Source organism: Lepidochelys olivacea, assembly GCF_965140295.1.
Source record: "Lepidochelys olivacea isolate rLepOli2 genome assembly, chromosome: 15".
NCBI classification, from domain to species: domain Eukaryota; kingdom Metazoa; phylum Chordata; order Testudines; family Cheloniidae; genus Lepidochelys; species Lepidochelys olivacea.
Window position 1 is genome coordinate 18,721,610 of NC_140425.1, and position 27,291 is coordinate 18,748,900.

Here is a 27,291-nt window from a genome sequence, read left to right on the forward strand (position 1 = left end):
CTTGCAAGCCGCCACAGATCTAAAATCATGTTGACTGTGAACAATAGATACTGTTTGACTGTACAATAAGCTGAATGTAATAACAATGTTCTTCCAGGTTATTCGCTTATAAGAACCCGGGGGGGAGGGGGAGGGAGAGGGAACAACCCCCCTTTCCCCTCAAAAAACATGCATAAGGACACATCCCCTGACTTTACTGTACATGACTAGGGTGCGTGGGTGGGTGTGTAACATTTACTGTATTTAATTTAAAAAACAGACCAACTTAAAATGTGTTACTATTTAGGCAATATATGCAGGTTCTGAAGTCGTAAGGCTTCTGGAAGAACTATACCAGTATGAGTAAGATGGAGACACATGAAGAATAGAAACTTAAAACAGAACTGTGACATCTGCCTCAATCTAGAACCTAATCAGCAGGGGTCCTGCTTTGAAGCTGGGCAAAACAAGCATGTCTGAACTTAAAATGTTTATAAAGCACTGCCCTCCCTAGACATTCTGTGCCATGATAAACAAACTACAATAAAAACAGTTTTTAAACACACCACCTTAAAACTCAAAAAGATAAAGCCAACTATCGGATACAAAAGCAGGTTGAAAACTGGAAACAAGGAGTGAGGTAATAGACTTATTTAGATTTATCCCTTGTGGCGGTCATAAACTGTAGGCACGTTACATAACCGATACAGAAAACACAGCCAAGGACATAAAGCTTTAGACAGGCAGCGTGACTTCCTCCATCTTCCAAACCCCAAAACAGCAGGTTAGATATGGGGCCAACACAGATCATGGTTTTTAATCATCCCCCCAAGAAGGTGAAAGAGTGTTCAGGTGCTTCACTGTTATAGACTGAATTCAGGGAACAGGAAGTTACATAGTATCTACCACAAAGACATGAGAGTCACTTGCCTCCTTCATGGAGCCGGATATAGTGGGTGGTATTCTGAGCGAAGGTACCTGACAGGATGAGACTCATGGAGGTCCTAGACTCTGGCTAGGAATTTAAAACAAGTACTGCCTGCTGATGGGACAGCCAACCATTTTATAGGCAGCTATTATAAAAAAATAGCCAGTGGACCACACTTACCATTGCACTGCCAATCAATCACTTGGAACACTGCATTTAATGGCATCGGTTTTTTAACGTTATGGCTGCTCCATCAGGTAGGATAACAGAAGTCAGAGTTGTCTTATGCCTCTCTTACTCATACATCCTATAATTTGATAGGGAACCTCCCCCATGCCTCCAAGTTTCCTTTCCTCTTTTTGCTCCCCTTAAACTCTTAACAGTGGGGCCACTACTCCACGCTGTGCTACCTGTCTGAAAAACAGCTTCAATTTCTGCCATGAGAGTTCTTTATGAGGGAATCTACATTAAGACTAACTAACTGTCAGGGGCACATGCTCCAGGAGCTGGGTAGCCAGCAGAGAAGCATGCTGCCTTGGGTTCTGTTTTCTTGATCCATCTTCCTCTACCATATCAAGGTGAGCCATTTAAAAATCACCTATTCCAGTTTTAAAAAACAGATACAAATCCTATTTATGCCTGGGAGAAAAAAAGAAAAAAGCCACTTAATTCTAACTGGAGTTCACTATGTCATGACCTCTAGCTGTCATTTCCTATTTAGTCTACCCACATCACCATTGATCCATCTTTCCGGAAGCAGTGGGTGGCAGGGAACTTAACTGAAGAAGTTACAGCGTTGGGAAGACTCCAATTACTGTCCCTAATGCTACATGTCTCCCTTGGCAAACCACTTGCACAGTAGTATAATTGTCTAAACACACACACTGAAGATGTTATTGCACTTTGTATAATGGATTTGTGTTATGTTGTGCAACGCTTTGAGAGCCCTTTAAGAATCTATTCTCCAAAGCTCTGCATACCAGCACTTTGATATTAGTAAAATATTGTAATATGGGACTGCTAGTTTGAGCAACCTTGGGAATAATTTTAAACAACTAAAATGCTGGAGTCTTCCTATGTTATCAAACTAGGACTGGATAGTGGCCTGGGTCAATAAAATTCAGTTCTGGACTTTCTCAAATTTCCAGTGTGTTCAGACCTGAAATTTTGGTTTAACCCCAAGATGGATAACTAGAGCTCAGATTTTAGAGTAGCAGCTGTGTTAGTCTGTATTCGCAAAAAGAAAAGGAGTACTTGTGGCACCTTAGAGACTAACAAAATTTATTTGATCAAATTTTAATATTCAGAGAGTGAGTGTGTGTTCATCCATCTTTAAACAGTTAAAAAAAAAAAAGAGCCAACAAATGCAAAGTTGTTGTTTAAGCAAAAAGCTCCCATTTTGTGTGTCCCCACAGCATCTACAAAGAATACTGTACCATAATTTAATCACTCACAGGCCATAGTGTGGACAAAAGACCGTATGACAAGGCTTAAGGAAAGTGACTGGGATAATCCTGTTAAAGAACAGCAATAACTTAGTTTCTTTGGACTGGGGTAGTACACACTTTGTTAAAAGAAAAGGAGTACTTGTGGCACCTTAGAGACTAACCAATTTATTTGAGCATGAGCTTTCGTGAGCTACAGCTCACTTCATCGGATGCTGTAGCTCACGAAAGTTCATGCTCAAATAAATTGGTTAGTCTCTAAGGTGCCACAAGTCCTCCTTTTCTTTTTGCGAATACAGACTAACACGGCTGTTACTCTGACACACTTTGTTAAACTCTACATGGAACTGCAAGTGCCTACATCACCCCAAATTTTATGAAAAGGAGCTGCTACTATCATTCTGGTTTAGTTCTAGTTTATAAACTTGAATCAAGTGCAGAAGAGGAATGAAACATGTGTTATGGCCAGAACAAGCTGTTGAAAAGGTGCAACCCTGATGTCACTTTTACAGCCAAAAATATATAAATATATTAATTTAAATATTCTATTGTTTAAACCTCCCATATGATACGCTTGTCACTAGAGCTCAAGGTTAACAATTCCATGAGACAGAGTCCCTGCCACCAGCCGCAGCAGAAAAAAGCTTTCATTACTTTAGGCTGAAGCAAGCTGAAATCCCAAGAGATAACCAGCTTACAATGAAATTCAAATGAATCTTTCCTTAAACAAGTCTACACACTTGTAAGGTTGTTAGAAAAGACTTTGAAGTCAAAAAGAAATTAATGATGACTGAAATCTCAGTTAAAAGTTGGCAGGTAAATATATATTCCTGAATCACACAAGCACCCACGTTTCAGAGCAGGAGTTCCAAAACTTCAAAACTAAACAAAAAACCCACTTGTCAACTTGTACTGTAAGTAGAAAAGGAGTACTTGTGGCACCTTAGAGACTAACCAACTGTAAGTACGAGGGATCGCTGAGGTTTCATAAGGGAAAGTTGCATTCTGGGATATGTCAATTAAAATTAAGAAGGAAATAACTCTGTGCAATGGTGCTGAATGTCTCTCTCGAGACCACAAACCTAAAACCAGCATTTTTAGATCTGTAATCTTACTTTTATATTCTTAACTCTTCATTTTCCAACAAATTGATCAGCACAAGTCATAATTCCCTCTGCCACTTCAAACCCTCCACTACATTCCAAAACAGGTTATAATGATATTCGTATCTGCCAGCCAGTTTCTAATTTCACTTCCACAAGCATAAATCAGGAGTATCTCCTTCTGAAGTCAGAGGTACACTAGCACAAAATCACCACAAACGACAGCAGAATTGGACCCAAAAATCTTTCCAGCTAGGAATTGAATACATTTTCCAATTCACAATAGTTCAGTTCAGTCCTTTGCTATAACTAAAGTTACATAAATAAGAGGAGTGTGCTGCTAGGTTTTTGAACTAGTATTCTAGGAATATTTGTTATTATTAGGAGACCAATACCCCATTTTGCTAGGTAATGTACAGACACAGAATAAAAAAATAGTTTGGAAACTCCTGGGGGCAGGGACTAAGTATAATACAAGAGGCAAAAAGATGGATACAGACAGATGTAAGAGAACAAGTGAACAGTGAGACAATATTAGTCAGTATGTCAGGTAGTGGTCTCTGCACATAAACAACATTGTCGAGTTTTTTTGCAAGCATCACAGCAAAGGAGAGTTTTAAGGAGGATAATGAGTTAGTTATGTGAATGTTTATGGGGAGCAAACCTCCCAAACATATGGGACAGCATGGGAGAACGCACAAAGGTGCCTGTTTGAATATTAAACAGGTGGGTGGTGGAGGCTGGCCTCATGAACCAATTGGAGGTGAGCATCAACGAAGATGATAGGTAGAGTGGGGATTAAATGAAGAGCTTTAAAAGTGAAAACAAGCAGCTTATGTTTGATGCTATGAAGAGGAGGGATTCAGAGAGAATGGTGACTGTCAAAAGGACAAGCTAAGAAAATGATCTTTGCAGTAGCATTCAGAATGCATACAAGTGGTATTGACAAGCAAGATTGCATTTGTCAAGGCCAGAGAGAAGCATGTTGCAGTATCTGAGACAGGAGATCATGAGCGCTTTACCTGCGTGGATGGATAAGGCCATATCGTAGCTGGGGGGTGGGATTATGAGCCTGGGTAGACATACATGTGCTAGTTCTGCTTAATCTAGCAACTAAAAATAGCGATGTGTCCAAGGCAGCATGCAAGGTGGCTCAGACTAGCTGCCAGATTACATACCTGGGGAGGTGGGGGGTCAAGTGGTATTTCACTCAGCCAGATAGCCCAAGCTGCTGTCCATGCCACCTCGGACACGATGCTATTTTTACATGCTAGTTCAAGCAGAGCTAGAGTGTTTATATCTACCCAAGCTCAGAATCACACCTCCCAGATGCTGTGTAGACATTCCCTTAGAGACCTTATACAGAAAGAAGATTTGAACATAGGACCTAAGGAGAGGTCTACCATCCAGCTGGAGTCAAAGGTTACAGGCCCGAGTGACGGATAGGATAGTGGTTTTGTCCGCAGCGAATCAAGAAGTGAGGTTGTGGGAAGATTAGGAGCTCTGTTGAGCTTAAGCTGGCAGCTAGACATCCACAAGAAGATGTCAGAGAGACAGGCTGAAATTTTAGCTTGGACGGGAGACAGATCTGAAGTAGAGAGGTAAATCTGTAGGTCATCAACATAACATGGTACTTGTTTTGTGTTTGCAGTTGAGATTGTCCAGAGATAAGGTGTAGAGAGAAAAAAAAGAAGGGGCCCAAGGACAGAGCCCTATGAAATCTGCACGAAAAATTGGTGGGCAAGGAAGAGGAAGAGGATCCCAAAGAACACACTGAAGGAGCAATTAGAGAGATAGGAGGAAACCTGGGGGGGGACAGAGTGATGGAAGCCAAAGGAGGACAAGATTTTAAGGAGGAGGACATGGTCAGCTATGTCACAGGCAGCTGACAGGTCAAGGAGGATGAGGATGGAGTACTAATTCTGAGCTTTAGCTTGAAGGAGGTCACGAGACACTTTGGGGAGAGCAGTTTCAATGGACTGCAAGGGGCAGAAGCCAGACTGGAAAGCATCTAGGAACTCCAACTCCATACGGTGATTGTTGACACTGTGTTCAATGAGCTTAGAGATGGAAAGGAAAAGGAAGATGAAGCAGTAGGTGGAAAGGCAACTAGGGTCAAGGATGGGGTTTTAAGATGGGAGAGACTAGAGCATGTATGTATATGAGAGGAAGAGCTAGAGGAGAGTGAGAGGTTAAGGAGAAGAGTAAGGGACGGGATGAGATGAGGGTCACTGGGGTAAGCAAAGGTATTAAAGAGAAGGGGAGCAGATGAGAAATGTCTGTCTGTGATGGGAGAAAGAGGAGAGAGTTGTAGGAGGGAAAGGGGGGAAAAGAGCACAGCAACATGAAGATGTGGTCTTTCTTCCTAAAGTTTAAACACCACTTGAGTAGAAGACATGTTCTGATGACATTTATGAACAGTAGCTTGGTATTAGGGCTCCTCTAAAAGAGCAATTCCATACTATGACCTGCTGACTATGATCTTCTAAACCAAGAAACAGGAGAAGTGCCAGGGCACATATATTGAACTGCATTCCTATGCATGAGAAACTGCAATCTGAAGTGCCAGGATTGAAAGCCCCCTTGAATACACATACAGAAACCCAAGAAAACATGAATACACTGTCATTAATGAATTTTTAATTGTCACAACAAGCATGTTGGGCACAAAACTATCATCTCTGTTTTACATATGGGAAATTATGCCCAGGGTAGGTTAAGTGATGTCCAAAGTTGTAAAAAGTCTATGGCTGAGCCAGGAATTGAATCTACATTACCTAAGTCCTAGGCTAGTACCTTCACCAGTTTGATTGCACATCTTTTTTAAAAGACATTCTAGCTCAACCAGACATTCTGAGCTTGATGCAGAAACCACCTGGTGAAATCCTATGGCCTGTGTTATTCAGGAGGTCAGATTAGAGGATCATAATGTCCCTTCTGGTCTTAATCTAAGAATCTCTGAACCACAAGATCATCCTTCCTCAGTAGATGAAAATTTCCCAATATGGACTCCTGTGTCCCAGAAACACACAGTATGGAACATTTTAGAATAGTCACTTACCCATTAAGAAAAAAAACTTAGAGAACCATGCTGATCAAAATGTAACAATTGTTAACAGCAGCATGTGCTTGGTCTGAAGCTTTTTTATTTCAATAGAGTTGCACATGTCTCTCTCACAGCTGAATGTGGCCCCAGAACAGTACGCAGTATCTTTAGGTTAACTCACTGAAACATTAGTAGCTGCCAATATAAATAAACCTGAGAACAAATGCTCTTAAAAGACAGACACATTGATATGGTCAGAATAAAGAAAGGAGCCTTGTAGGAGGCTCCTCTTAGACAACTTAAAAGTGAATTTCTCACACTAACCCAACATTTTGTACAGTTGCTGCTAGAATTTAAGCCACACAGAGAGAGTTGGTTTGACTGGGACTAGAAATACGTCAATGTTTGTTTAACATACTTTGCCCAGCAACAGTCAGACTTCACCAGCTTGCACTGTACTGCACACGTTGTACAGCTTCTTACCTGTGTGTGTGTGTATATATATCCCTCTCAGCAATATCACCTTAGTGCAATTCAAAAACAGGTACCTCCAGCAGCACAATGCACTCCTAACATCAAAATAAAGCGATTGTTCATTACCTATGCTGATACTTTCTGCCCATTTGATAATGGCTACTCCACACTTGCCTACAATGGGAAATTGAAAAGTCTGAGATTTTCCTTTTGCTAAACCCTACAGATTTATCCTTCCCTTCCTTCTCTTGAGCACTGGGAAAATAAATAGAATTATAAGTGAACCTGGAGAATATTTGGGCTCCAGAATGGTCCTCTTTGCAGCCTGCCTCCTTTGGCTAAAATCACTCAATTTTTCCCTCTAAAATTATTCAGTATAATTTTCATAGTTATCGCAGCTGTGGCTTCTGACAGTCCGGAGATGCTGGAGGCATTCCAGAAGATCTCAGAAATCAAGCAAAAGCCTGAAGTTAAACAGGAATGTCACAGCCTTTTTTGTTTGTTTGTTTTTTAAATTGTAAAGAGTGTGCTGTATGCATATATTTGAGGAATTTAAACATATTTAGGTGAAAACCCAGAATCAAGGTCACTGCATGGGGTTATTCTGGATACATAGTAATATAACAGAGATCAGAATTGGGCCTATCATATAAATGATCCTCCAAATGGGAAATAAGTTTGTAATTCATTGGGGGTCTAGTGTGAGACAGGACAGCTCAGTTTGTTTATGCATGGCAGAGTCCTGAGATGCAAATGAAGTTCTTATGCATGCTCAGGATTATTCTGGTATTCAAAACGTAAACCTTTAAAGAAATTAGCGAATTGTGCATCTTTAGCTATTTAAATTTTTTCTTGATGATGTCATTGACAAGGGAATTTACAGTTGTCACTTTCAGGCACATCAATATGTGGGCCTTAGCTGGCTTGTTTTCTGATGCACTTAAAGAAGTAAACCATAAGTACTTACAAAGATTAGAGCTTTACAGACTTGAATGAAATGGAGTTATGCAGTTAAAGAGCTTAGTAAAGGCTATTGACAGTATGTTAAATGTTTTAAAGTAGCTATGGAGAAGAATTTGAAAGCGAAGTTGGTATAAAGCTATATACTGTAGTTCCCACTGTATTGAATTACATCTACTCTATGTATTAAACAATAGATGGCTGAGAGTGAAACACATTCTATCTTTGATCTAGACAGAAGGAAGCACATAAACTTGTTTATAAATTGGTTATACAGGTTGCCGCATTTTTTTATTCCCTTTATGAACCTATGTTCTGCATTAGCAGAGCATGTCCTAATCCATAAATTGTATTCTTTAAGGGGTTAGAACTTCATCTGTGTAAATTTAGTGCTGTATAGTCCTCTCCCCCTCCATCCTTGGGTAGGGAAAAATTATTAGGATTTTGCAAAATCCTCTTGGGAAGTTGCCTTCATAACAACCATTATACCCGGTTCTATTTTCCTCAATAAACAGGGAGTTTAGGGTCCCCAAGGAATGCAGTTCCACTTCTACTTGTGCATTACTTTCTTGCCCACCAGAAAATGCTTCATTACATTTAAGATGATGAATATTACTAACATTGATGGCAGCAGAGACTTCTGTTAGGGCCTAGCTTAGGCCCTGATTCAACAAGGTACTTAACTGCATGTTTAGTTTAGGGCACGTGAATAGTCCCATTGAAGTCAATGGAGCTACTTACAAAATTAGAGTTAACTGTGTGTTTAAAAGTATTTTACTGACTTCTCATAAGTGTGCTGTCTGTCTTAACCCTTCTTGCTAACAGAGCCATTCTCCCATTGCTCTATAAACTTTAAATTAGGGAAGGAACATGATCTTTATAACTTGGTTTAGAATATGCTCTGTATTGTTGGCTTCAATTCCAGATGTGCTCAGCACGTGTGAAAAACTTCCCATATTCTTTGGGACACCAGAGATGCCCATTTTGGTGATCTTTCCTCTATTTCTAAATCTCTCATGAACCAGAGATGTGGTTTTCATCAGCCTTTCTTCCGAGCACAGCTTCTTTTACAGATCATATATTAATATGCAGTTTACGTAAATTATATTTTTAATAAGGGCAACAGTAATCATATTATTTCTTCCTCCTTTTCTAGGATTTTAAATATTGCAGCACAATACTAAATGCTGTAGAAGTAGTATTTCTGGGTTTTTTGTTTGTAAATAAAATATTGCAATATTGCTACTAATTATAGAATTTTACTCTAATGTCCATAAATGAATCCAGGATCCTCAGCTGGCATCGGTTGGCACCTAAAACTTTCCCTCTAACTCCAGTATTTTATGTAGTTGATTTTTGATAACTAACAACATTAGTGAATTGTATTTCACTGCTTCTCTGTAATAAAATGGAATTGTATTTTGTACATTATAATTTCAAAAATTTCAGCTTTATGAGTTCACTTTAGTGTTGATTGGTTTGTGTGTTATCATAGCGTAGCTGTTTCTGTTGAGTTGATAATATTTGAAATTGCTGGAATACAGCCAAAGAAATTCTTTACCGGTACTTCCTTATCACCGTTTTCTTTTATTGCTGCCAGTTCTTATAAAATGCAGTCATAAATCAGTATTTGAGAAGAAAGGGCCTTCATATCTCATGAGCTCTGCATGAGCCCTGAACACTCCTGAAAGAGAGATGATTGGACTTCATGGGTGAGATATTCCGCTCTATTGGGTGCTTCAGTTTTCTCATTCACTGCTCTTCATGTTTGTGTATTTGGGAAAATAATATGAACTGCAGATGTAAGCACCTTCAGAAATGATAGTTATGAGACAATATACTGTACCTAATCAGCAGAAAAATGTATCTTCCCTACATTAATAGGGGTCATAATGGCAGTAGTTAAAATGTTCCCTCCAAAACTTGTAAATGCAGTCAATAGACTAACTCAAGACACTGTGGTCTTAAGCCTAAATTCCCTCCATGATAGCTTCAAAAGATTTTTGCACGGTTCACGTGCTGTACAGGTCTTTGCAGGATGAGTTTGAAGTACAGCAGAGCCAATGATCAGAAATTCTAGTGAAAGTTTGGAGATGGGGAAAGAGAAAGATCATCTCTCTTCCCTTGGACCCCCCAAAATTGTGTGAGCAAGTTGGCAGGTTTTTTTATTAAACTAGTTTATGTGCTGTCATCATCTATTAATAACAGTGCATTGACGATGAAGCTAAGCACATTAAGAGCTTCCAGGATGCATTTCAGAAGAGATCACACATATAAAGCTGTCTTAGGTTAGAAGCCTTTCCCTGCCATCTAGCACTGACTAGATAACTTGGTGTATATTTAATAAAGTAGATTGGGTCTTTCTTATAGATGCCAATTTTGTTATTTAAAGCACGTCTGAAGACATTTGGGGATCATGATGATGGAACTGTAAGAACCTGAATAGAACTACTTGGTGGTGGCTATTCAAATATCCACAAAAGTACAATAAAATATTTTCTGTGAACAAGTTGGTAAGAGAATGGACTGAAGAGGTTACAAGATTATTGTAAATAATAAATGTTCACATTAATATTGGTAAATGTATACATTAAGAGGAAGACAACTGCATTTTATATTTCTCCTTAGCAGTTTCATTTTATCTGGATTGTTTGTCCCCTTTCCCTCCCCAAATTCTGTTGTAGTTCCAGGGGCTAAACTGCATCTTGGTCAAGGCTACACATTTATCTTCTATTTTATTATGTGATCCTATCGCATCTCATTTCTCTGCCCTTTCCTGTTCAACTTCTCATCAGTTAGTGACAGTTCTGACACCAGCCAGTGGCATAGCAGTACCAGCACTGTGTATTCCTGCATGCAGCTGGCAGCTTTTAAGGGTGCTACCCTGCTTCTGAGGTACAATATGCTTTTTAGCAGGTTATTTCTGGAGGGGAGAAACATTTGTAGTTACATCAGAAACACTTCTTGCCATCCATCACTTTTTGCAACAGGAAATAGCAAAAAGGCCTTCCTTGAATGACAGACAGGAAATTTGAAGAAAATAAGAGATTACCTTCTCTTTTTTACAGAAGGAGAAGCAAGGGAATTCTAATTGTGTTTATTAACCATCAGGACTGACCTTCATATTGTACAGCATCCAAGGTTTAGTGCCTTTATTTTCATGTATGTATTTTTGTTTTTTACTTAATGTTTCTTCATCAGCTTGGTAAAAACATTAGCATGGGAGAGGGAATTCTATATTTACATAAGTTCCCGCCTGAAGACATTATGAAGGTTTTAATCTGCAGGTACTGAAGTGGCATTTATTAGTTTGTTTTTAAAGAAGAGCTCTTCTGCCATATAAGCCACTAACTAAGGGTTAGATTTTCAGAAGAGCTCTGTCCGCTCCCTATGTGATACTTAATCAGATTTTTCAAGAGTGCTGAGCACTCTTGGAAATCCTGCTACTTATTTTGATGCCAAAATAGGAAGTGAGCTCTTCTGGACCCAGATTTTTCAGGTTGCTTTAAATCTGGTGCAACTTGCTTTTCATTTCTAGTACTGTTCCCCCCTTTTTAACTGATGCTCAGCCGCCAGTTTTTTTTCTTGGGGGTGGACTGGAATGATATTGCATGGGACAAGATTCCGCTTTTTATTTTTCTTCTGTAGCAAATGGGACTTTTAAAAAAAAAAAAAAAACAACACTCCAGCTAAATAATGCCAACACAAAATTTAAAACCAACATAAAATATAATCTCTGCTTTGCTGTCTATACCAGAGGCATAACAAATATGGTATAAAACTCCTAGAGTCTGACTCCAGTCCAAAGACTTTCCAGAAAAAGAAACATTGATAAAATAATATTATACACTTAAATGTGTGGGTGTTTCTAAAATTACTGCTCTTTAAGCTTTCTTGCGTCCAAAGACACTTGGCTTAAGAGCATTTTGTGGATACTGTTTTGGCAGCTGGAACCACAAAACTGTTTACAAAAGACTCGGGTTCTTCCACCTCCTTCCCCACCCCTTCCTGTTTTTAAAATAGAATGTTTGAGGGAATTTTATTCCTCCCTGAGATATTGGAAATCTAAGGGTTATTTATTTAAAAGAAAAATAGACTTGAACTCAGTTTCTTATGGGCATAAACTATAGATAGTAATCTCAGAAGTTTAAATTGTTTTCAAGTAGAGTTAGGACATAAAAGTGACATTAAAAACATCGTACGCAGTGTTTCTGGTTCCTCAATGGCTTCCCAAGCTTGTTTTCTTAGAATACCAAATAGAAACATGGTATTTTTTTCCCCCTCTTCATAGCTTTGTACTTCATGCTCTGGTAATGAAAATCATGTTGTTTTCTGATTCATGCAGTGCCTTGTAAACAGCAGTAAAGTTTTGTGAATTAGATTGGTGCTTGTTTGTTTGTTTTGTTGGGGTTTTTTGAAGTTATGGAATATAATGCAGCAGGCTCTCTTGTATTCTATGTGCTGATGATAGTGAAAATATGGACAGTCGTATAATTCCAGTAACTGCAGTTGAGTTCCACCAAGGATTATAATGGTCATGTCTTGACCACCTGTAGATGTGAAAGATTCCAGGAGATTCTTAAGAGTAGAGGGTTCAGCCTTCAAGCGCTCACCAAACCCTTAACAGGTACAATTACATTGTGACAGGTTTCAGAGTAACAGCCGTGTTAGTCTGTATTAGCAAAAAGAAAAGGAGTACTTGTGGCACCTTAAAGACTAACCAATTTATTTGAGTATAAACTTACATTGTGGTAACAGTTTCAAGTTCCATTGGTGGCACTGGTCAGGACACAGACAAATGACAGACTGACACAGGGATGGATCTGAGTGGCAGGTCCCAACTTTATTAACTTAACAATGGGAAGGGACACATATGCTCACCCCTTCCCACATCAGGCATTTAACTGGGTCCAGGATGAGATAACAGAACTCCCACCACATAACCAATACCTCAGGATAGACCCCCTTCAGTCTGCCCATGGGACTAAGCTCAGCTTACTTCTGAACCCCCTCGCCCTCCCTCCCACAGCGGGTGTAGTGGATACCAAGGAGGATCTAGGTCTGTATAAGCTTCAAGACTCCCCTTGTCAGTAAAGGGACAAGGTCCACCAGTGAAACCCCAGGTCTCCTTTACCCTTGGAACCTAGCCCTTTCAGCATTTATCTTCCCCCGACACCAGCCTAAAGTTACAGCTAACTAAATATTCCTATATTATCTCCTGATGTTAGACTTCCTATTCCTTTGTCTAACTGTGCCCCCACAACACTGCAAGGAAGGAGAAAAACCCACCAGACCTCTGCCAGTTTAGTGCAATGGAAAAAAAAAATCCTTCCTGATCCCAAAACAGGTGAACAGTCAAACCCAGAGCTCAAGATACTACCAGTGTGGGAGGAGGGAGGGACAGTTGTAGAGCAAGTCAAAAGGACCCCCGGGAAAACTTTAAATTGGGAAGGAGGAAGCATGAAAGCCAATCAGCACCGCTATTCCCTGCCAGGCAGCTAGTGGAAGGGGAAGAAAACCCCTTCCCCTCAGTATATTTCTACCTGTTTCAGAGGTAAACAGAAAGGACCCAGCATTTCTGGGCTCGTGAGTTCTCCCTTTCCCCAAGCCTTATTAGGAATTTGGCTTCATTGCTACTAGTCCCATTAAACATTCTCAACCCCTTGTACTTGGTTAAATAGCTGCCACATTCCATATCAGAGGTAGCAGCATTTCATTGGTGGGTAAAGCAATTCCCGAATATAGCTTTCCTATACACACAAAAAATCTTTGTTAAAGAGTTAAGGCTGAAAGTGTTTTTCAATTAACTCTTCTTGTCCCCGCAGAAAGTTTTCAAAAATTTTACAAGTTAAAAAGTCTGGGCATGAACAGTTAAAGGACACAACCAGTTCCCACAGCTACGTATTTTTAATCACAGTCATCCTACTTGTGCAACTTTAACTTTTCTCCATAATACTTGCAAAAAACTGCAAAGGTCAAAACAAGTTATTATGGGGCAACGTTAAGATTTCTTGGACTGAGTAAGTCAGATAGGAGAAAGGAAAGAATAGCCATTTTCAAGCATATAAACAGCAACATTTAAACAATCTTTTTTAACCCCTTCTTCGGTGTGCAGCTCCTCGGAAGAGCTAACCGAACCAAATACAAACTTGGAGTTTCTAGGCCACACCCTTTTGAAGGCCTGATGCACCAAAAAGACTTAGGAACACTCCAGAGAAAGGAAAGGAGGGGGAAATCTTAAAAATGGCAATGTCCTGAAACTTATTTTCTTATTTCTAATCAAAATTCTGAGAAAAACTTTACTATGAAATAAATGGGCTCTGCAAAATTTCAGGGTGGTTTCCTTTTAGTGGGAAAAAAAAAGAAGAGATGGGGTATTAAAATATCAGGCTACAACTGGGAGTTACCCTTTAACTTTACTGCAAAGTTGCTACCACCAATTTATTGCTGTTACAAAGCGGGATTAACATATATATAGGTATGTGTTAGGCATTATGGAGTTCGCTGTCCCAAAAGTTATCAACTGTCCAGGATTGAATACTTCATAGAAAACTTTTTTTAAAAACAACAAATTTTACTTATTAAGCACCTCCTTCTTCAGAGCCCATGCACACGTATTTGTATTACCATAGTGCCTAGGAGCTTTTTACAGGACCTTGTTGGCATATTTCTATCCTTTTCTCCAGCTATGTTAACACAATTTAATGACAATATTCACTGCTAACAGCAGATCCAGCATTCACTACTGTCCAAATCCTAAGGTTCTCCTGAATAAAAACTAACCTCAGTGAGTCCTGTGTAATTAAGGACCTCAGGATTTGGATTTAATAGATGCCTAAAAAACAAGTTTCAGTACCATCTACTCTGGGATGTTGAAACCATTTAAGTGGGAGTGTTCAATGTAGACAAGAGCAAACCATGTTTAAATGTGCATGCTAGCCTAGATAAGAATCTAGGCTAGAAATTCAACCCCCTTTCTAGCTCTGTCCACACTGGACAAATCATGCCAGAAACCAGTTTAGTCAGAAAGATGCTTACAATGAGTTTAAAAACAAAAGCACCTAACTCAGGCTGTATTTCCGGTAACTTTTTCTTTCAGACTTCCCACTACTGCTACAGAGCCACAGCACTATGCCAACAGGCCACCAGCATTGTAACCACTGCATAATCCAACCCTGCTCAGAGCAAGTCTAAGGTTACGTGGCGATTGAAGTGCTGGTGAATGCCAGTGGCCCAACTACACCACCACCTGTGCAGCTCCAGCAGCGTAAGGGCAGCGTGGGTAAGTCTGAAGGGAAAAGGCTAGTGAAAGCAAGGTGTAAAGGGATTCAATCTACTTCAGGCCTTTACCCAACAAGGGGGAATTAGGTTTAATCATCAGAAGAAAATAACCTTCTGCCCTCTGATAGAGTTCATGAGAGTCATTGGCTCCTGAAATTGGACAGTTTGAGGTGACTGATGCCTGTGATAAGAGCGTCAGCAGACTATCTATTTGCTGAGGCAGAAAGAAGAGGCAAGGTACAGGCCTGAACGGTATTGTGGCAGAAGAAACCACGGGCTGGTCGACGCTACTGCTTAAGTCGATATCATTTATGGAGCTCAGGGGGGAGGGAGGAGACACACTCCTGAATGAAATAAGTTACAGCAACCTAAACACCGTCCACACCGGCAGTATGTCAGCGGGAGACACTCTCCCGTCAGCACAGCGCATCCTCACCAGATGCGCTACGGCGGTGTAGCTGTGCTGTTTTAGTGCAGCAATGCAGACTTGCCCTCCCCCTCTGCTGCCACCTCCTCCTCTACGGAGGATGAATACAGCAGACAATAAAACAGTTGCAGCCACAGGGAATTGTGGATTTTGATATTTGGCCTGAAGTTAGTGCCTGATACAGTGTTTGGAGCCAGTGATAGGCCTGAAGCCACATCCCATAGCTAGATTTCAAATCTGAGCCTGAATGTCAAATCACTAACAGCCAAACCAAAACTCTTCACTCTTCTCCGAGTCTAGTTTTAATTTAAGATTAGTTTTCCTTTAATAATCTCAATTTCCATATTCTATACAACTGCACAATAAGTTACTTTGACAACAAGCAGTTCAAGAACCACCACAAAAAGAGCCCTCTAATTCCCACCTACAGTACCACCCGCAAGTTACACTGCAAAGTGACCTCAATCAACCCAGCATCCATGTTCCATCCAAAAGAAGGGCAGAGGAAATAAAATCTATCTATCCATCCATCCTAAACATGGAGAGGGTCACCTAAAATTGAGGCCATAACATTATCTTATTCGGACAATGAAAACAGATTTACATGGAGAAACTAACTGACATGTACAACTGATGCAGTTAAGGGTAATATTCCATTCCTTTCCAAGTTCTGTTTCCCTCCCTGCCCATCCAGAAACACACAAGTCTGTTCATCTCAGATGTGCCTTTTTGGTAGTTAGCATTCTGCTCCCGACCTCCAGCTTTTTCCTCCCAGTGGAAAAATATCCAAGGAGACAGGTTTCTGTTGCTAACTTTGTGTACATCAACAACCAATCACATGTAATTTGACAGCCAGAATAGTTTCAGGTCAAGCAATATAAAAAGGTAAAACACCATTCTTTCCTCTCTGAAAAGTCCACAGGTGGTGTACAACACAAGAAATACAGACAAACAAGCACCTAAACATGATAGGAATCCTACCATCTCTAGCAGAAAGGTCAATGGCCGCAAGAACCATCTGTATATCACTAATCATGCAAGGATTCCCACAAAGCCCAGGAAAGAGTGTGACTTTTTGATACCCTGGTTGCTTTGAGAAATCCAATTCAACTGTGTTACTAAGATGCATGGACAGCTTCTAGCTGAGATAATCAAAGGAAGCTGAACCACCACCACTTTGAACATGCTAGCCCATATTAATGCACATGAGTATCATCTGCAGGTTTTGCTCCTCTTATTCCAGGAAAGCAGAAGTCTACATGATCTTTATTTATATTTCACTTGCAAATGCTTTGCCCTGCAATGCCCAAAAACACTCCAAGGTAAGGTAGAATGTTTGAGTTTTTCCACAATAGTTCCACAACATTTTCTAACATTATGGGCCAGAGGGGTTTGTTTAAACCAACTTCACTTTATTTTTGATATTGAATGTACCAGAAGGTTATGTTAAAAACAAAAGAGAAAGCAAAGGAACGCTGAGTGGAGAACAAACCTTTAACAATGGCAGAGGGTTGGGGGTTTTTTTGGTAAATAAAGAACATTATTTCTAGCTATTCAGTGCCAAAGAGTGCCCTGGATTTACTGAACCTTGTTGAAGGTCAAAGTAAACAATAGCTTGCTTTTGGGGGGAGGTTCAATAGTTAACACAGAAGACAAAAGCAAAATCTCTCTCCAATAGTCTGTTAGAAAAGCAGCTTCGATTTCTCCTCTAACCCTCTGATTTAAAAAAATAAACCCCACACCTCCCTCTCTTCCAGACAGACACTCTAACCAACCATCAAACAAACATGCATAAATAAATACAGATGATGTATAGCGGACCTGTGGGAGGAGGAGGGAAGCAATGTAAGTTTCGCACTAACCTGTTTGAGTTCTGCCGGCATTCATGAAAGGTGGCAGTTTTACAGTCCCTACCAGGCAAAGATCCGGATTATGGCAGGCTCTTTGTGGATCCAGCTCTTTGGCTTGACAGCCCGGTTCATTTGCCTTTCGAGCCTCTTTTCTGAATGAGCCCCCCTACACACACCCTTTGTAATCTGATCGATTGCAGTTTGAGAGCTTCTCGGCAGCCTATCTGCACGTACAGCCGTTCCAGGGAAGAGAACCCACAATCAAAGTTGCTCTGAAGAAAAACTCGTGATAGCAGTAGAGCGGGGGGGGGGCTTCTTCAGATGGTTGATTTCTCTCCTAATCCCCTGGAGAAAGCAAACCTGATCTCCGCGTGCTGCTGCTCCTACTCTTCCTACCGCAGCTCCCAGTCCCTGCAAACTCAGTCCTCTTTGGGGGCGGAAACTGACAGACAGCCACAGCTGGAATCTCCAATAAAGCAGCACTAGCCACACCCAGCAAGCAGCAGCCTGAGAGAGTGAGACACACAGGCTGGAGCCAGTGTAAAACAGCGGGGGGAGGGCGTTTGTACTGCTGGGATCCTGCATGCTGTTCATCCGAGCGCCACAGCCTTTCGGGGGGAGGAAAGCAGGCTTCCTTCTCTTACTATAAAGGGATCGTGGCAGTTTGAAATCTTTACTCTAGTCAGTTTTTTATAAAACAGTTATAAGTAGTTTCAGGGGCTGCGCCTGCCGTCAAGCAGCCCTCGCCAATGGTTTTATTTAACAGTCACATTTTCCCAATTTAAAATCTCCCCCCCCCCTTTGCTGCTGTGCGAAGGACCCACACAAACCCTGGAACCTGTGAAATGGTTATACACTAACTAGAGTCAGCACCAAGTTACCCATTCAAAAATCCCACCCATTCCGTATTTTTCCTTCTATTTTTTCCGGTTATTTTAGGAGGTTACTTGCAAGAAGAATAAATACAGGTTGTTTCCAGACAGGAGAGAGATTGTTACAGCTAATGGGGTCTCAGCCTCAAAGTAACTTCTCCAAAGAACACCCCTGAACCTAAAAAGGAGCTGAGTAGGTTTCTTTACGAACTAGGAGGGGTCTCAACATTTTATCAACTTGAGCAGGGAAATCCTTGTTTGCAGTTCGCTCACTTTGGACCATGAAAATAAATAGACTAGCCAGCACTCATGCAGTAGCACAAAAGGAAGATCATCCATTTTTAATCAGTCGCTCCTCCCCTCTTAGATTCCCAGCACAGGAAAACTGGGATTTGCAATTAACTAAAATCCTCAAATTATTTTTTTTAACCATTTTATACACACATGGGAGTTACTACCAGGTACTGCCATAATACACACATATGCATGTAAAACACAATAATTTTGCACTTTTGGTGGTACATTATTTCAGCAAAGAGCATTAGCTGTGCTATAGTTCATATTTTTCCTGCTCAGTAGAAAAAACACAGACTTTCCATCCAGATATCGCATGTTTTTGATATTCTTAATGTAAACAAGCTGCCCTAACTTATACACCTGCCGTTTAACAAAATATCTCAGTTGCTTTGCTGAAAACACAGTTACTGAAAAGGAAAAGTATCCTCCCATACCTCTCAGGACTAGGCTCTGGTCCCTCTTCCTGCACCTTGCAAGGAACTCAAAAGCACATTGAGTCTCCTGGGAAAGGCTCTTTCCTTGGAAACCTACCTTAGCTAGTGTGACCACTTTATCACCTGCTGATCCACAACAGGGGAAAGGGACAACACTTAACTGGCATTTTGACACTGCAACCCTGCCCTTCAGAGGTAAGCAATCAATGAAGTTTGAGTCAACCAGCTAAGCCCTGCCTCCAGTGCTAAATAACTGGCATTGCTTTCTGTGATTAGCCAATGGGTTGAGGATATTTCTCCTCTTTCATATTAGCTTCCTGCAGCAAACTACCCGTGCAATAAATAAATCCACCACTCTAACAGCCAGTGGCCTAAACAATGGTAATTAGGGATGAATTGCTAACTGCACTGCTGGGCACCAGCCCCCAAATTAGGGAGTGATCATGGAAAACAGGGACAACTACCAACAGCCTCTGGAGCCAGCTACCAAACAGAGAATGAGAAATTAGGGTCACACTTAAATATTTTGCATTTTCAGAGCATGCGTTTTCACACAGCAAGCTTGCTTACCCCCACAATTTCTCATACATCTCAGCCTCAATTCTAGAAAATGCTTCCAGTGTTACCAATAGGGTTACCACTTTTGAAATGCAACCCCCCCCCCTCGCACACACAAGCAAACCCCCCGCAACCTCAACCCCCAACCACAAGTCAACTCCGTAACTCCCCCCCTTCAACGGCCACTTAGAGTACTTAGAGAGATAACATATATAGGTAAGATTGATAACATTGAACATCACCTCACTCTCCTATGACTCAAACCCTTTCTCATACATGTCGGTGGGCAGACAGCTGCTGTATTTTCAACAGTTTTGATCTGTTACCGCTTAAACTGCGGAAGTGGGAACACTGCAGCATCTTTAACTGGACATAGAAACTTCTAACATTAGATATCCCAGTGTATTGTGATAATAATGCAAATCCTTAAACCCACATGGAAAAAAAACAAACCCTGGCAAGTTAAATTATTTTTCTGGCAACTGGCACATCCATAAAAAAACCGGCCAAGCTGGTCAAATATTGGCCAAGTGGTAACCTTTGTGACCAACCTGTTAACTAACATCAATTGTAAGCTAAAAATAAGAAAGAGATGTCTCCCATAATGACGTTTAGAAACAGGAAGGAACCAGAGTTGTAACTTCAGCTTTTCTCTTACTATCGAGAGATGTCAGGGTTAGAGCTGGACACTAGAGCTATGGGACAACTGTTTTTGGCTTTGCATTTTAGGGGCCAGAGAACTGAGCAGAACTATGTAGCTTTATTTTACAATTACTAATATCACAATTAACATCACAAAGGCTCCTCTGGTTGACAGCAATGGTAGATGCTGTGCAAAATTTCATCCCAATCTAAAACTTTTGTTATCTGTGTCACCTCAGTTTGCTCCAACAGGTGAGAAATGTTCAGAGTTCATCAAACATGGAGCAGTTTAGATTAGAGGCAGGTTGGCAATGGGCTTTGAAAACATCCTTAAAGGTCATGGCAAGGCACAAGAAGGAATGCATCTTACTAGCTCAGGAGGGACAGGAGGAGACTCTTCCTTTAGTTAACTAAATAAAAGAGTTTGACTTCTACTGAGGCCACCCTGGTGTAGAAAAGTGCCATTCATGTCAGAAACATACAGGGATATGTGTCAGGGCCTGGGCCTTTATAATGTTTTCTTTTATTGAGTGTAAAGTCTATATCCATAGAGCATTGAAACAGCTACTCTTGAATGAAAGCCAACACAACCGAAAATTTCAGGCATGACCCTGGCAGCTCTGACTCAGTAAGCAGTCTCCCATGTTGTCAGATCTGAGATATTTTTGCAGGTCTTGTGATATTTGGTATTTTTCTTAAAGCCCCAGCTCCTGGAGTCATGGTAGTATATAAGAATCTCAGTGTTTATTTAAAAAAAGTTTGCCTCCCTTATGGTTCTGGAGAAAAGCTTGAAAATATGAACCCCCAAAGGCTCAAAAACCAGAAGGCAAATCAAAAACCCAAAATGTATTTCAGGTCTCAAAATTTCTAAGCCAATCTCAGGATGTTTAGAAGGCTCAGGTCATGAATTTTTGAACACCTGGGTTGGCCAATACTGAATCTGATGCTGAGAACAGTGGAACTACTCACTTGAAGAAGTGTTTGCAAAATTGGGGCCTTAAAGGACTCATTATGAACTTTACATTTTGGCAACAGGCTGCCTGTCCTTTGCCATCTCAGTGTTGATGATAGCTCACCTCTCTCATTCTAAGGGCTGCTTTTTGTGCCTATTCTTTCTTTCTACACTCCTCAGCACTTCGTTATTTTTTCTTTTTAACGCACCACCTTTCTTCCATCTGCAATCTTTTTTCTCTTCTAGCAATTAGAGGGGAAAATGGGAGATTTAAGCTCTATCCCAGTGCAGGATTTTCTTTAGTACTGTAAAGTCTGTCCAGGTTTTTTCCCAGGCTTGTCTTAAATGTCACAGAGAAAGAGGTTTCAATCACTTGATCAGAGACTATATCACAATAAGATCTTACCATAATGGTTTTCCTAGTGTTTAGCCCAAAATTTCCTTTTTTTAATTTCATCCCACTATCCCTAGATATACCCATGTGAAAATCTTCCCTATCACCACTGCTGGTGTATGGATTCATCTGCTCAGGAGTAAAAGTGAAATGGTTTACAACTCTGCCTGGAGTCACAGCATATGACTTCAGTGACATGTAGATTCCATAAAGCCAGCAGAGCAGGAGCTCCCAAAGCAGCTCAAGAACCCTGGTTTCCCATAGAGACAGAAACATCAGGGTTGCCTTCATAACACTGAATACCAGTCAGCCTTTTTTCATTACTTTAGTGTCATGGATAAATCGGTTTCCTTTGTTCCATTTAATATATACAAAAAAGCAGCAAAAAGAGTCGGAATACTAAGTATTGGGGTACATTTGTGTGGGACATTGCTCAGGTGATGGGTCTTTTGTGGGATATCTTTAATTTGTCAAAATTCAAAGTTTCATTGGGAGAAGGTGATTGGTTTGGTTTATTCATTTTTAAAATGCTAAAAGCCGTTAGGCATGTTACTCGCTTCTGATCTAGTCTAAATTTATTTTTATTAAAAAACAAAACCTGTTTTTGAATCGTAATGGCAAAGAATAAAAAGAACCATCTGAAACAATTCTACATTTTCTTTTTAAAAGAATCTTTTGAAAAGAGGGTTAAGGTTTCCTGGGTAAAGGCCTTGTGTGCTAAGTTTTAGTCCTGGGCAAATTTCCTGCACTTGAGATACTCACACATGAAAACAGACTGGCAAAGGAAGGGAACAGTTAATGGAAATTCAAGTGCCACCTTTAACTGTATTGGCCTAAAAACACAACTATGTCTTTGGCTAAAGATACATCTTCATTTTAAGTCCTGTTCCTAAAAAGCACTTAGGCAGCATTACGTATCACTTTCCGTCACCACAGCTATAGTTAAAAGAATATTTTGTTCAGCCCAATAATTTGGCAGTTTAAAAAGGACAGAAGCTTTTTACCATGAATAAACTATGCTATTTATTTTAAAATAAAGGAAGTAATTACACTTGGTATTCAGCCTCAGGCTGCTGATGGCCATCTTCAGGCAAAGAGGGCAATTGCCCAAGGGCCTGGGCGGGCCGCAGGGCTCTTAGGCGCGAGCGGGGTGGTGCCTGCGGTGGCGAAGGCAGCTCGGCGGGTGTGTGGAAGCCCTGGTCGTGCCAGAAGAGCACACCCAGCAGCACAGCCGGCAGCTCACTGGGCACCAGCGACACAGCCAGCAGCAGCTCTCTGGGCACCAGCCAGTGCAGGCAAAGCACCGCCCAAATGTCAGGAGGATCTTTCTAGGAGGCCCACTGACTGTTCTGCCCTGGAGGCCCGGAATTGCTGTCAGCGGGCCTGGCCATCTTTGGGCATTCTGTTCTGATTTACACCAGTGTATGTCCCCTGACTTCAGTGAATTATTCCAGACTTGCAACAGTGAAACTAAGGGCTTGTCTTCACATAGAGAAGATACTGTTATACTGACAGGAGAGCTTCTCCCATCTGCATAGTTAATCCACCTCTCTGAGACACGGTAGCTCACCTGTCAACATAACTCTGCCGACCCGGGGGGGGTTAGGTCAGTATAACGATGTCACTCAGGTGTGTCGATTTTTCACATCCCAAGTGACATAGTTATACTGATACAGGTCTGTAGTGTAGACCTGGCCTAAGAGCAGAATCTAACCATAAGCATGACGTCACTTTTAGTAAGATGACCCAGGCTAGCAACAGATTCAGTAATTCAGCTATGTCGATTGTAACCCTCAATTTCATTTACAAACTCCTTTCACAATATAGGTATTTTTTGCGCTTTCAAGACAGCAAAAGTGAACCCAATGGGAGACGTGAAGATTTGAGAAAACTGGCTATACAATTTATGTATTCTGGCTTATATTATGAAGTTGTTACTATACAGATTGTTGTATCGCTGAATGCCTCTTTATAAATGTGGAATCCACCATTGATTAACAGGGTTGTATTGTGTCTCTGCCAGATGTGGGACAACAGTGAGTTGTTAGAATTTAATGGCTGCCTATGTAGGCGGAAACAATTGAATGACAATAGATTAGTGAGATAGGTTCTGGTGACTATGGAGAACAGCAAGGTATTTCACAATAGCAAGGGAGTCTAACAAAAGATGCCTATTTTCAACTATTAATAGAACCTGTATGATTAAAATGCAATGAATTAAGATGAGAATCAGTCATGCCAAACCCGCTTAAAAAAAATGCAGAAATTGGGCTTGTTTTTGGCTTCCTTGGCTTGAGAGTTGCTTCTTGGCTAGTTTTTGGCTTGCAGCTTGTTGCTTTTTGCTTTTTTTTTTTAATCAGCTCCCGTCAAGCCAGGACAAAGGGGGGCAAGCAGGGGCACGGGGGGGAGAGAGTCAGGGTGCACAGCGGGCCCACCACAGACCCTGACTGCACGCCGGAGGGGTCTAGTCACATAGAGTGTTGGTTGGGGTTCTTAGGGACTGGCTTATTTTGGCCTAGTTTTGAAATGGGATTAGCTTGATTTTTGGCTTATTGTGAAAGTCGGGGTTTTTATTTACTACATGAAAGTTGGCTACTGTGATGAGAATATGTCCTTGAAATACTAACCACATAGGAACTATGCTTGCAAACTTAAATTGTCATACGAAAATGAAAATCATCATTCGCCTTCCCCCAAAGGACAAGGACCAAGCTCTCAGCAATTTAGTTACTAACTTTTTTAGTTTAAAATACTTTCTCCAGGAGTAATCTACTATTAAAAATTCATACAGTGAGTTGACTCAATACAGGCCATGCTCGCACTCTGATGTCTGTGATTCTCAGTCGGTAATGCACTTGATCCTAATGAGTTGCTCCTGCAAGGTGCTAAGTGCTCTCAACTCCAGCTGACTTCAGTAGAACTTAAAATTTTCATACTGGTAACCTCCGTACAGCAGGCTTTTTATATGTCATGCACTCTGGTCCTATGGGTCCAATTCTGGTCCCACTGAAATCAATGATAATGCTCCCATTGATTTTTTGGACACGCATTTTCACCATCTGACTTCTTGCATTAATTTAGAGCCCACTCCTGTGGGGCTAGATTCTGCCCCGTGCACTGTCAGGAGTGCAAAAAGGATTATAAAAGACCCATGCAATCTTAGGGGTCCCCAGCAGGAATTCAGGTGTGCTGGTGTGTACTCCCTGGGGCAAAGGGCCCCAGGGAGTACACACCAGCACACCTGCCGCACCACCTTTGGCCTTGTGATGACCTCTCCCCATTTCAGATATTACCAGTAGTGGTGCCCTAGGAGGAAGCAGGTATTATAAACCCTGTTGGGATTCTGGCTAGTCCCAGTAGAGGGGCAGAGAGGGTGACTTTCCTGTGCATCCATGCAAGAACTGATCAAAATCTCATCCAGATAATTTCCTGGAAAGTCAACAAGATGCCTCTCATGAGTAACAACTGAAGGATCAGCCCCTACATTTTTAGAGTGTCAGCTGAGTTTAGACGAGGACTAAACCCACACTGGAAAATTCTATCACATTTGACAGTCTGCTCAATACCAGCGATAATGCAGCAGCATGGAATAAATATCCCTGGATCCCTCCTAAAGTGGGAGTTTTGGCACTGAAAGAGCGAAATAGCATTGCAGACCTCTGTAGAGCAGTTGGAAACCAACAGTGATCTTGTTTGCACCTCACCTTATCTGTGAGGAAAGAATGCATGTCACTTTCCACTACTGTCAGTCCCTTAATATGAGCACAAATATTTTAGTCCCAGGGAAAGAAAAGCATAAACTTCCCTACAGCCAAGGGGCCCTGTGGACAGTAGCTAAATAGAACGAAACTTGACACACCAGGCGAAAAGGGGACTGCTTGCAGTCTGCATGGGGAGGGGATGGAAGGAGCAGAAGACTCCTCAGGTACTCAAGCAAAGCCTCAGTTTAGATCAGGCTATACTTTTTTCCCACTGCTGTGCTACCTGTAACTATATGTGCAGTTCTAATACATCTATCACCTGTAATAACAAGATGGCAGAATTGGCCCCGAAATTTCAACAGTCAAATTCTACAAACCTATACTGCTCTACTTTAGGGCAGAGAATCTTAGTAGATATGCTGTGTTGCCTTTATCAAAGGAACTGATTAATCTCCGTAATTTGGAAACAAAAAGCAAAAACCGTGATCCAGTAGCTTACTGAATCTGTCAAGAACCCTACATGCTATTTGGGTCAGCAAAATCAACGGGCTTGATGTTACACAGGTGTAACACTACTGATCGAAGCGGTGGCTTTTTTCTCAGAAAACATCTGCACTAACTTCTTCTTGTAGCTTTGCATTCCTGCGGTGTGCTCTGCTGTCCTTTTCAGCTTATCTTTTGCTTGAACCCCGGCCTCACTTCCTCAAAAGGAACGTCACTTTCGGCAAGAGCTTGTGTTCCACCACTCCACCATAAAGGCACTGCAGTATTAATATGGAACAGAAAAATGCTGACACTCAATTACCGACACAAAATACAGCAGACAGCAAACTTCCTTATCAAAAAATAAATTAAAAAATCAACACTTGCTTATTTTTAATTTCTCTGTTTCAGCTGGCTCCAGAAAAATAAGTGATGAGAATTTTAAACATGAAACATTCAGTAGCTTTGTTTTTGCAGGTTGGTTTTGCTTGAGCAGCCAGATGCACGTTTGCACAGTGGAAAAAGATTGAAGTGGGGTTACTCTTAACTTGGTTGATTAATGGCATTTTGAGCATGGTTTTCAAGTTGTCCTGACAAAGACAGCCAGTTTGGAATCTCTCAAGTCTTTCCTCCCTCATGTTCCCTTAAACCCCTACGTCTCCCTAATGCCTTGGTTAAGTTAAAACAAAGGCAAAGCAAGAACTAAAACTATTTACGGATTCAAGGATGATATAGGATGTGGACATGCCCTGTGTTGCAGAAATTTATTTCAAGTGTTCTCACTAGTTCTAAGGCAAAAGCCCTAGTGTGGCAAGAGTCTGGACCTGTATTACTGCTATGTAGTACCATGTTAGTTAAACCTGCGAAAAGGCAAGTCTAATCAAAACGGCAGTAACAAAAGCTCGTCGGGCTAGAGCACTGACAATTGAAATGGTGGGAATCTTTTTTTTTAGAAATAGCCTGATCTACAAATAGCTTTTCTACTGCTTTTACTATCCCAGTTTGGAATTGTTAAAGCAGTAAAATTCCCAGAATGGGGATGCAGTTATACCAGTCTAAGGCTCTTCCAATCCACACTCAGGTTAATTTAAATATTTCAGTCAAAAAAAAAAATCAGAATCTGTGAGGTATACAAACCCCACACTGGAGAACAAGGGGTTAAGGTGCCGCTCTAGGCTTAGCTAGCTCCACCCCACCACATCTGCAAGGCACAAGCACAGACTGGAGGAGTTGTTTAAAAGGGGAGCAGAACAGCTCACTTGTGGGCAAGTGAGGGAAGAGAACAGACCTTCAACCCTTTGCCCACCTGATGATCACTTTAGATAAGCTATTACCAGCAGGACAGTGGGGTGGGAGGAGGTATTTTTTCATATTATCTGTGTATAAATAAAGTCTGCTGCAGTTTCCACGGCATGCATCCGATGAAGTGAGCTGTAGCTCACGAAAGCTCATGCTCAAATAAATT

At 41.0% G+C, this 27,291-nt stretch overlaps 1 protein-coding gene across 5 annotated transcripts in view; it reads right to left on the reverse strand.

The window, feature by feature from the left end:
• Positions 1 to 27,291, reverse strand: part of ARVCF (ARVCF delta catenin family member) — a 449,123-nt gene that overhangs the window by 205,167 nt on the left and 216,665 nt on the right. Inside the window, exon 1 of one of the 5 annotated variants that reach the window (XM_084649103.1) lies at positions 17,506 to 17,938. The exons of the other annotated variants lie outside the window; for them this stretch is intronic. Coding sequence (XP_084505229.1) covers positions 17,506 to 17,526 — 21 coding nt within the window. The 5' untranslated portion in view covers positions 17,527 to 17,938. Of the gene's footprint in view, positions 1 to 17,505; positions 17,939 to 27,291 lie in introns of those variants that run through there. 5 annotated transcript variants of the gene reach the window in all.